An 11,990-nucleotide genomic window follows, 5' to 3' on the forward strand; every position below is an offset into this window, starting at 1 on the left:
CATCCCCGGCATCACCTCCTCCTCGCTCAAAGCTCGCTGGAACGGTGCCCTCGCCGGTGTCCAGTACCTCCCCTCATCCGGCCGGCTCCTGTTCGTCGCCAGTACGCCGATCAACGTTGCCGTCTTCCCTGACATCGCAGCGGCAAGGTCGTCCTCGGCATCGCCTTCCCTCCACCCGAACACCGCCGGTGTCCGTCGTCGTCTTCACCGTTCGTCCTCGCCGATCGACGTCCCATCGTTCGCCCGGCTCATCGTCTCGCTGCGCCGCCACCGTCGTCGGCATCGCAGCGGCGTGTTCCACGCCGCCGCCGCCCTCGCCTCTGTGTAGCTGCTGCCGGCTGCCCTTGTCGCCTCCTCGCTGGCCCCGGTCGTCGTCGTCGTTGTCCTCTTGTCGTTCCCGGTCGCGAAGTGCCTTTGTAATAATGTAAATATTATCGATATAATAAAGATGTGCCTTTTGTATCATGTTTGTTTGGTCTACCCCGGCTTTTCCTGGGACGGGGATTAATACACTAGCGTTCGGGAAAAGGTAATTTTTCTCGGTCGCGACAATATTGTTTTCTTCTCATACTTATAGCTGCATCAGTTGAGTTTGGTCTTATGAGTCGTGATTAGAATCTCAATCTCTAGCCTGTCTTTGGTTGCCGATTAGGGTAGTATCGGAGTTTCAGCCGATCTTACCTGATTTAGCTTTACATTTTATATGCTTGATTGACATGTTAAATCTGCCCTTTATGTTAAGATCTTGTTGCGTTAAAAGTATATTAGGCTTTCTGTTTGATATATTCTACTTGCATTAATATCTTAATAAAGAGTGGTATCGGAGTATTAGCCGATACATGCTAGATCTATCTGATCGGCTATGCTATGAACATACATAATCTTGTTATTAATATATATTTCGATTAAGTGATTTATACTGTCTCGGCATAGCGACCGATCTATCCCAATCACTTGATTTAAGTATATATCGACATAAAGATTATATACTGTTAATATCTACAGCCGATCGAGTAGATTTAGTTCTTTCTTATTTATTCATGGCTGCCGATCGATGTATATATGACATCGGCCCAAAGATAAATGATATGTCATCGGCACCTAGCTGATCAGCTATCGTTTATGGATTTAACCGTGGTTTCTTTCTCTTTGTTTCTTGTTGATTGCAGGATCAAATCAACTGGCACGCTCACACACCCAAAGGCAAGTTTTGGACCTGCACTGGAGTTAAGCAGATCTCCCTGGCCTCGTGTTTTTACATCAACAACAAGGTAAACATCTCAGAACTAGTAAATTCTATTGGTGAATCTCCACCCAAAGTTGGCAAAGAAGATGCAAGTTTATAGGACACGCCTCTCTTATTAGCTTGATATGATCATGCCTTTATAATTGAGATCATTCCCGGAGCCAATACGTTACCCTGAAAAGAACCTGCAAATATATAAGATTTTGAAGGTGATCTATCAAAATCCATTTCATTTCTATTAAGCCATAGAGCCCAACATATAGCGGAAGCTTTAACAAAAATAAGATCCTTGATATTTTTATTAACTCCCACGATCCAATTACCAAACATATGTGATATATTATGTGGAGGGTACAATTCAAAGGAGAATTGTATAGATAAACTAGTTTTTTTTTAAATTATGTTTATGCATACAAAGCATTCTACAGATTTCATCCATACGCATACATCACTCAGGCTGGACAAAGCAGCTAGCAGATGATCAGATAGTATAGGATTAAATTATCACCGTTCTCGAAAGTGCTTCTTGGTAAATTAGAAAGGGTGGTTCTGAGCTTCAAATCCTTCGCGGCTTCGCAGGAGCTGTGGACGCTCCAATTCAGATTGCTCCTCTGGCGTCATATCACCAAATATATTGAGTCCCCAGGTATTAGACTTGCCAGACTTGTTGAACTCAATGATTTTGTGCGCTCTGTCCTTGAAATACACGAAGCGCCGAACCATGTCATCACGATCGCGCTCTATGTCATGGAAGCTGCACCACCGCTGGTACAACGCCCAAACGGCTTCCTCCGACTCAAGGTCCTTCTCGTCGTAAGCGAAGCAGGTGGCTGGATCATCTATTGGTAAAATAACAAGGCGTTAATTAAGTTCGGAGCAGTTGGCTGTTTCGTCTATCGGTAAGTAACAAGGGGTAACTAACAAGGCGTTAATTAAGTTTCGGTTGGATGATAATACCATGTACTCTTTGACTCCTTCCATCCGAAAATACAGGGAATTCTGTTTGTCACAAGTCAAACTAAGTTTGACTGAATTTATAGAAAAGAATAACAATAGATTCAGTATGAAATACTAAGTAATAGTGTATGTGCAACGCACATTAGGAAATAAAATCAAACCAAATATGTTGGACGTATGTTGCAGCCTAATTTGTTTTTTAGTATTTAGTATAGTACTTACTTGGACTTAATGTAAAAGGCAAAGTGAAAATAATAATTGACATAAATTTATATCACACAATTAAAACCACTAACCACCACAATTAAAACCACTAACCACCATCAACAACAACAACAAATACTAATACTGCTGTTAGGAACGTCCCAACATGGAAAAGGAACACAACAGTAATGACCAAAGATGATTTGCGGGGAAAAAAACAAATATTTACATATGATTTTAACTACACACGGATCCATTCCCTCAATGAATGTTTGGAAAATGAAAAGGAACCAGTTAAGAATGAGTGTATTCTCGTGTACCGTTGTACCGGTTGGATCAGTGTATAATTTGAGATAACAAGATCACATATTTACATTGAAGGAAAAAGATTGCACTGAGCTTAGGTTTACATAGAAGATTACATACTACTCAGATCCTGCCATGGCCTGCATCATACTACCTGGACACATATGTGATGAGATTCGTAGCAAGCATTGAACTTTTTTAAGACGGAGGGGTAGTTATTATTATCACGTCAATAAACAATCACAATCCAGTATAGGGTCAACAAGACAACAAGAGTGTGAACCTTACTTTGTAGTAAGTAAACTTTTTATGGTACAACTCTGAACAAACATAATTGTACATATATTTTTTTGAAAAAGTACGAATTACCCCCTAAACTATCACGGTCAACCGAATTACCCCCTGAATTTGAAAACCAGACATTATTCACCCTAAACTTTTAATACCGGACGAATTACCCCCCTCAACCCAATCCAGACCGGTTTTGTCCTACGTGGCGTACGCGTGGCAATCCAGGCATCATTTTATTTATTAAAAAAATGTGGGACCCACCTATCATACTCCTCTTCCCCTCTTCCTCTCTCTCTTCTCTCTCATGGAGCAGCGCGCAGGGGCGGGGAGGTGGGCATCGGCGCGGGGACGGGCGGTGGGCAGCGGCGGTCGGCGCGGATGGCAGCGCTCATGGCGGCACGCACAACGCGGCGGCACGCCCGGCGCGGCGAACGACGCTCTGTGGAAAGGGCAGTCGGCACGAATGGCGGTGGCCGTGGCGGGGCATGGCGGAGACGCGGACGGTGGCTGGAGGCAGGCGGCAGCCACCTCCGTCTTTGCCTTTGATCTCCCTCCCCTCCCACCCCTCCCCCCAATGGCGGATCTCGGTGGCGGCCGTGGCGCATGATGCAGGGCGTGGCGGAGACACAGATGGTGGCTAGAGGCAGCGGCGAGGTGGGCCCGTGGCGGAGAGGCAGGTGGCGGATCTCGGTGAAGTACGCCTCTGCGGTGAGCATCGTCAGCCCCGTCCTCAATCATTTACTCCATGGCGGGGCTCCCGGAGCATGGCGACGGCCACATGAGGTACCTGGTCGACATGTTCGAGAGGCTCCTCTCGCTCTTCGAGTAGTGATTTTGTAACGCTAGATCGCCATCGATGAGTTCATGAATGTTGCAACGATTTATCTTCAATCCTGCAGGTGGCCGAGCGGAACAGCTTCCTGGAGAAACTGAACATGGAGAGGGAGAGACAGCAAAAGGCACACTTATTCTTCTGAAAATTCAGAGAATCACACATCGAAAACTCTGAATTCAGATGCAAATGTGAAATCGTGTTTCTCAAAAATGATTTTGATGTAAGAATTTGAGTTATGAAATGTGTGTGCAGCCGGCGACATCCCAGCAGCGACCAGAACACGATGGGGAACGTCACGACCGGCGCCACGGACGCGCGTTGCGACGCCGGGCACACGCCGAGCGTCGACGAGCTTTATCCGACGAGGCTCTGCAGCCCGATGATCGCCAAGAAGAGCCCGATCCTGGCTGACGACGATATCCGAATGGGCTTGGGGATGAACTTGGCGAGCTTGGAGCACAGCCCGATGACGGAGATGAAAAGGAAGATATGGCCCTCAAGGAAGACGGCGGCGAGCGCGCGTGCCAGAGCCATGGAGCAGTCACTCTCCGCCCCCTCGCCGTCCTCCTCTCCCGTCGCCACCGCGGCCTCCACCCCGACGGCCGCGCTCGGCCTGCTCTCCCCGTCGCCATCCCTACTCCTGCGTGTTGGCGCGGCTAACGCCTACATCAACCCTCGCCTCACAACCGCCGCCGCCGGCCGCCGCCCTGCACGAGAGAGAGAGATATGGAAGAGGTGAATAGGAGGTATGACAGGTGGGTCCCACCAATTTATTTTAAAGAAAATGCTGACTAGTTTGCCACGCGTACGCCACGCAGGACAAAACCAGTCTGGATCGGGTTGAGGGGGGTAATTCGTCCGGTATTAAAAGTTTAGGGTGAACAATGTCTGGTTTTCAAATTCAGAGGGGTAATTCGGTCGACCGCGATAGTTCAGGGGGGTAATTCGTACTTTTTCCTATTTTTTTACGGTAACAGAGACCCACATCACAAGTTCAGAATAGTACCGAGGCTAAAATTTTCAAAGTTACTTCTCTGATGTGGTAGATGTTAATATTATCTCTAAGAAATTTTATCAGCTTAGAATTTGACTTAGGACAAACCCAGGATTCCTTATATATTATGACAGAGGAAGCACAGATAAAGATAGGGCAGGGACAGAGCGTGTTGCGTTCGCTAGCTCATATCAAGGGCCATTGTTCCACTTGTCCGTGTGACTCATGTAATGGGGTTAGCTAGGCCATGTACACAATAAGGCTGCAAATGAAATAAACTGAATTTCTTCACTGAGTTTCTTCTTCAGTGTGTTTTTCTTGTTCTCTTTTCCTTCTCTGTTTCCTATACCAAAATTCTCCTTCTCCCCAAAATACAACAAGATATCAATAATACTGCTAATAATTCACCCCAAATTACAACGAGTTATCCATAATACTGCTACTAGTCACCAGCTCGGGTCATAACAATTAAGAAAAAGTACGAATTACCCCCCCCCCCCGAACTATCGCAGTCATCTGGATTACCCCCTGAACCACAAAACCGGATATTTTTCACCTCCAACTATGCAAACCGGACGAATTACCCCCCTCGATCCAATCCGTGGTGGTTTTGGTCTACGTGGCAGTCCAGTCAGCATTTTATTTTTTTTAAATGGTGGGACCCACATGTCGTACCCCCTCTATCTTTCTTCCTCTATCTCTCTCGTCCTAATCTCTCTCGGTCTCTCTCTCGTGGCGGAGGATGCACGGCGGCGCGCGGTGTGTGACGAGGAGGGGGAACCGGACGGCGGCGTCCAGGGTGGCCGGGAGAAGCGGCAGCGGCGTCCAGGGTGGGTGGGGGAAGCGGCGGCGTAAGGGCGAGCTGGGGCAGCGGCGGCGGCAACGGCGGCGTCCAGGGCGGGCTGGGGAAGCGGCCGCGGCGGCGACGGCGGCGTCTAGGGTTGGTTGGGGAAGTGGTGGCGTCAGGGCAGGCTGGGGCAGCGGCGGCGGCGGCGACAGCGGTGTCCAGCGCGGGCTGGGGAAGCGGCCGCGGCGGCGACGGCGGTGTCCAGGGTGGGTTGGGGAAGCGGCGGCGGCGGCGGCTTCCAGGGCGGGCGGGGAAGCGGCGGCGATGATGGCGCCCTCCAGGTCGAACGGGGGCAGCGGCGGCGGCGCCCTACAGGGCGGGCGGGGGAAGTGGCGGCGGCGACGGCGCCTTCCAGGGCAGGCCGGGGAACCGGGCGGCGGGAGCGGGCGCGGTGAGGAGAGAGCGCTCGTGCGCGGGCTGGCCGCCTCGCCTCACCTCGCCGCCACCGCCTCATTCCCCGCTGCTCGCCTCCTCCGCCGCTGTCGCCTCGCCTCGCCTCCGCCGCGCTCGCCTCCTCCGCCGCACCTCGCCGCCGCTCGCCTCCTCTGCCGCTCGCCGCCTCATCCCCCACCGCCGCTGCCGCTCGCCGCCTCATCCCCCGCCACCGCCGCTCGCCGCCTCATCCCTCGCCGCCGCTGCCGCGCGCCGCCTCATCGCCCGCCGCCGCCGCCGCTCGCCGCGGCCCGCCTGCCGCTGTGATTCGTGAGTGAGAGAAGAGAGAGAAGATAAGAAAGAGAGGAAAAGTGTATGACAGGTGGGGCCCACCTATTTTCTAATAAATAAATTGCTGACTGGACTGTCACGCGTATGCCATGTAGACCAAAACCACCGCGGATTGGGTCGAGGGGGGTAATTCGTCCGGTTTGCATAGTTGGGGGTGAAGAATGTTCGGTTTTGTGGTTTAGGGGGTAATTCGGACGACCGTAATAGTTCGGGGGGGGGGGGTAATTCGTACTTTTTCCTAACAATTACTACCTCCATATTTTAATGTATGATGCTGTTGACTTTTTGTCCAACATTTGACCATTCGTCTTATTCAAAAAGTTTATGTAATTATTATTTATTTTATTGTGACTTGATTCATCATCAAATATTCTTTAAGCATGACATAAATACTTTTACATTTTCACAAAAATTTTAAATAAAACGAATGGTCAAACGTTAGTCAAAAAATCAACGGCGTCATACATTAAAATACGGAGGGAGTAGGTGCAATCGGTCTCTCACGAGTTCGGTTCATAACAGATAATCATCATGACGACAGTATCCTTGAAGTGGAGGCAAAAAAAAAAAAAAAATGGCGGTCAATTAGGTTACCTGGAGCTTCAGGGTCAAAGCAATCGGGGGAGATGTCAGCGGGTCCCGGGGAGTGGTCGCCGGGGATCATCGCGATGCCGCGCCGGAGGATGACGAGTGGGCCCGACGGGGCGTGTGGCAGCTGAGGCCGCGTCCAGGCGGCGGCGGTGCAGGTGGTGTTGCCGGCGTAGCCACACCGAGGAGCAAAGCGGCCCATGTACGAAGCCACATGACGGGCGGCGGCGGCCATGGCAAATTGATCGGATGTGAGGAGGTCCGGTACTCGATTCCGATCTAGGGTTTCAACTTTGCAATTCGTTGGACTAATTATCCTTGCTTGTGTTTTCAGTCGAGTATGTCCCTGTGACAAAGACACGTTTAGCAAGTCCTTGGAACGTGATGACCCGCAACCAATAATCTTCTTGATCAAAAATCAACGAATGGTTCAATGATTCAATCAGACATTAGTCAATTTGTTGATCTCAATAAAAGAATATAAGGTTATTATCGACAATGAAAGACACCGCCGACAAAATATCCGGTGGCATCGGTTTAGTGATTTTATCATTTTCAGAAAAAATAGCAAGCTCAAAATTATTTTTTTTAATACACTCACCCTCACCCTTATGAATAGACACACAACTTACTCCTATAAACATCTATGAAGGACTTAGTCGGTATATCTTAAAATTAATAAAGTCATCACGGCCACGGGCGTCTCACTATCGACGTGTACATCGTCTACCACTGAAAAAATAATTAGCCTAAATACGAAACTCAGAGATAATTGACCTAACAGAAGTGATGAAAGTGCATTGTAAAATACCAAAAATTTGTATACTGACATATTAGGGTTTAACGGATATTGAGTGGCAAATAAGGGAATTTCAATATATATATTCCCCTGATTTTTTTAGAAACACAATATAAACGCAAACGCTCGTAATCTCACCCCTAAGAACATATACACGCACATTCTACCTTTATAAACACCTTGGAAAAACTGAGCCAATACATCTTGAGGTTAACGAAGTCACCATAGACGCATCGTTATCAACGGATATATATATCGTCTAACACTAAAAGAATAATTACATGTAAATTCGATCACCCGTGTCAAGTCTGAGAATTAAATTTCAGGTGAACAAAGGTTCTACCATGAGAAACTTAGTTGAGCTACGCTCACTTCATCCCCTGATTATTTTTGTTAATCAACCGCTTAAAATTTTGTAAAGTTCACTATGGTCACAATTTTGAGGCAGATGTGAAATATTAAAGTCTTATTACAATAGATTAAAACCATTCAATATTACGTAGATAATACTCCATCCGTTTCAAAATGTTTGACACTATTGTATTTTAGGACGTGTTTGACCATTCGTCTTATTCAAAAAATTTAAGAAATTATTTATTCTTTTTATATCATTTAATTCATTGTTAAATATACTTTCATGTACACATATAGTTTTACTTATTTCACAAAATTTTTTAAATAAGACGAACGGTCAAACATATGCTTAAAAGTTAACGGTGTCAAACATTAAATGGAGAGAGTATATGCAAACGATTGAAACAGGTATCATAACTTTTTGCAGCCGGCAGAGGGAAGAAGAGGAAATGCCCTTCGGCGTGGAAGGGATGTTGACCGAGTGCCACACCATGGATGAGTTCTCGTATCTCATCGAACAGGCCATGGTGTGGCAAGCTCGTTGTCATCGAGTTCGGTGCATCCTGGTGTGAACCTTCACGAGGATTGCTCCAGTTTTCGCTGAGTATGCCAAGGAGTTCGCTGGAGTAGTTTTCCTGAAGTTCGATATCGATGAGCTGGAGGAAATTGCAGACTCGTATGATGTCGACGGAGTAGTACCCACCTTCACCTTCGTCAAGGCTGGGCAGAAGATTGACATGATCCAAGGAGCCAGGTGTGACATCCCGGTTCAGGGCTTAATAGAATTAATAGAATACTCATACCAACAAGTTGTAACTTCTTTTCCGGAAGCCGCTTCCGGGTGCGCACGAGTGAGGACAAAGTGTGCAGAAAAGACTTGTGTTGCTCTGTGAGGGCATTCTATATCCTAAGAAAACTGCCAGATGTAGAGAGGGCCTGGCGGTCACCGGGAATTCTTCCCGGGTGCACACGAGTGAGGACAAAGTGTGCCATGAGGGCAGTCTATATCCTAGGAAAGCTGCCAGATGTAGAGAGGGCCTGGCCTCGGAGAGTGTGGGGCATTACAGATGGTATTAGAGCCGACCCTTGCAGCGTTACAGATGGTATCAGTGCCGACCCTTGCAGCTATACGTATATATGAATATGTACGCGGGCATACGGTGCATACGGGATGATCCACGATGTGGTCGTATGGCATGACGTTTGTGCACCGAAAATTGTCTGTATATACATGGTGCTAATAGGAGACGTTCCCGGCCTGGGTTGACCGACGAGGACGTCGGTATCTTAAGGGGGAGAGAATGTGATATCCCGTCTCAGGGCTTAAGAGGATTAATAGAATACTCATATCAACAAGTTGCAACTTATTTTTCGGAAGCCGATCTCGAAAAAACTCTAAGGTTACTTCCTGGGTTCATAAGAACTTTCTTAATTCTTTCCGGGTGCTAGTCTGTGTCCTATTAAAGTTGCCAGATGTAATAGGGCCCGGCCTCGAGTGTGGGGCGTCACACCAGGTCTCTCCGTTCGAAGATTCAAATGCACACTGCTTCTCCTTACTTCCTGGGTTCATAAGAACTTTCTTACTGTCTTTGCGCGATGAAGTGCAACAGCTAGTAGTTGTTATTTTGCGGTCGGGACCTTAACATGTAATTAAGAAACCCCACTACAGTGCTCTTTACTAGTGGTAAAAAGTAATCTGAACCATTGATATAATTTAATCGAATGGTTTAAAATCTACTTGTACTGTCACCCCAGTTTGTGGTAGGAGAAACATGAAGGACATTATTATTAAAAAGTAGTTACAGAGGGGTATAATTATCATTTAGCAGTGACTAAACCTCCTAATCATAATATTAGTAAATTATTGATTTACCCTTAATTAAGGTAAGGGGTGTTACCGTGTTAGGCACTAGACACTACTTAAAAAATCCTCATAGAGACCGGCTTATTTAAAACCGGCACATATTGATCTTTTCTCACCTTCCGCGGGATAAAAAATAAAGAACCGACACCTTTGAACAATTATAGGTGTCAGTTCTAAAGAAAAACTGGCACCAATACAATTGGTATTGATTTTTTTTAAAAAGAACCGACACAAATAATATATTATAGGTGCCGGTTAATTAAAAACCGACACCTATAAATTGAGCCGAGCTGGTGGGGCCCACCACGAGAAGATAAGGCCAGCGGCTCGACACCTCGACCCATCCAGAAATATTCTAGATCGCTCTATCGCTCTCTCTCGGTCGTTCGCTCCCCTCTCTCTTTCCCTCCCCTCTCGTGGCACCTGCCCGGGAGGTAGCGGCGCGGCGGCGGTGTCCTCCTTTCCGCCAGATCCAGCGGGAGGGAAACAGCTCCTCTTTTGAAACGAAGAAAGCTGATGTCTTTGTAAGCAGACACGGCCATGAAGCATCAGGCAATTTCTGAAATAGGAATGTGGGTGAAATTCTACAGTAACTGATAAAATGAGTGGCAGATATGTAGTCAAATACAGTTGAGAGGTGCTGCACAGTATCAATTTATCTACATAGTCTTCATAAAGATGTCCTCTGTTGATATGTCACTGCTCAACTGATAACATTCCTGAAAAAAAGCATCTAATACTGTTCTGCCACACTGAGAAGTAACTTTGAATCTTGCTCTCCATCATGATCCTACATGTGGTTTTCTGCACGCAGTACTCCACAGCAGCTGCTCAAGGCAGTTGCTGCTACACTCGGAGGGGAGACCATCTTCCACCACGGGGCATACCAACGCCTCCATGTTCAATGGCATGAACCTAGACTCCACAATATATATAACTGTGTCATCAACTCGTCAAGCAATCTTTCTGATACGGACATCACTCCTTCGGATACACACAACAATCCTCCACCAATCATTCAAGGACCAATAACAAGAGCTCGCGCACGACAATTGAATTTAGAGGTGAGCTCGTTTCTATGTTCTTGTTTGTATGAATTTGAGAATAGATTGCTACCTAATGAATATATTGTGATTAGGAACAACGGAGAGGACAAGGAGACACTTAGAGAAGGACTTAGAGTCATGGAGGATCATCAATGACGCCCAAGTCAAGGTGGAGGGCCAAACCAAGCCGACTTTGAGTGTAATTCGGAGTCCAGGACCAGTCTGCACTATAACGGGTGTCCAGGTCGCATACGTGCTCGGATTGGGGCGTTCTTTATATGGATGAAAAGCTAAGAAGATAACATTTCCAATGGTTCTGTGTAGGATCGAAACACAAGAACTAGCCAACCAGGGGGGTGAATGGTTGGTATACCCAAAAACCCAAACTTTTTGCGGAATTAAAAGTTACCCTTAAATTCGATGTAGATCGGTCTGACCGAAGTAGTCCCGTTGGTCTGACCACGCTTATGCCACCGGTCTGACCGATGTAAGTTGCCCAGTCCAACCGCTCCAAAGTCGCCTCTACCTCCTAATACCAACGCCGGTCTGACCGCTGCTTACCTGCTGGTCTAACTGGCGCGATGTCGCCGGTCTGACCGCCGGTATGTTGCCGGTTAGACCGCCGAACCCGATGAAACACAAATCAAAGAACTCTCAAACTGGATGACAACTTTATTGCTTCTCTTGGTGTTTACAAAGTGCAACAACAGCACTCCTTACAAAAATCTCGACTAAACTCAAAACCCTAACTGAACTATCAACTCAATTGCTCTCAAAAGCGATGCCGGGAAGCCTCACGCTCCCTCTCTATTTATACATGCGGTAGGCAGCCTAAAGCCACGAACCAAACTCATACAAGAAGTCCTAATCCACCTAGGAAACCTTCTCGTACAAGAAACAAACTTTACAAACTCCAATCATACCAAATTTGGACTC

The 11,990-nt window shown here is 47.1% G+C and overlaps 1 protein-coding gene across 1 annotated transcript; it reads right to left on the minus strand.

Moving 5' to 3' along the window:
• Positions 1–1,780: 1,780 nt before the first annotated feature.
• On the minus strand, positions 1,781–7,252 carry LOC127756256 (uncharacterized). The gene is made up of 2 exons (XM_052281646.1): positions 6,998–7,252; positions 1,781–2,085 (listed from the first exon to the last, which is right to left on the minus strand). Exons 1-2 carry the CDS (start codon positions 7,224–7,226, stop codon positions 1,781–1,783), a joined length of 534 nt encoding a protein of 177 aa, XP_052137606.1. The 5' UTR covers positions 7,227–7,252.
• Between the last annotated feature and the right edge of the window lie 4,738 nt (positions 7,253–11,990).

The sequence above is a fragment of the Oryza glaberrima genome, chromosome 12 (genome assembly GCF_000147395.1).
Source record: "Oryza glaberrima chromosome 12, OglaRS2, whole genome shotgun sequence".
Classification (NCBI taxonomy): domain Eukaryota; kingdom Viridiplantae; phylum Streptophyta; class Magnoliopsida; order Poales; family Poaceae; genus Oryza; species Oryza glaberrima.

Coding starts and splice junctions, on each gene's coding strand:
- LOC127756256 (XM_052281646.1), bottom strand. CDS start 7,226: ATGGCCGCCGCCGCCCGTCATGTGGCTTCGTACATGGGCCGCTTTGCT. Junction 2,086..6,997: donor CTTTGACCCTGAAGCTCCAG/GTAACCTAATTG, acceptor TTTTACCAATAG/ATGATCCAGCCACCTGCTTC.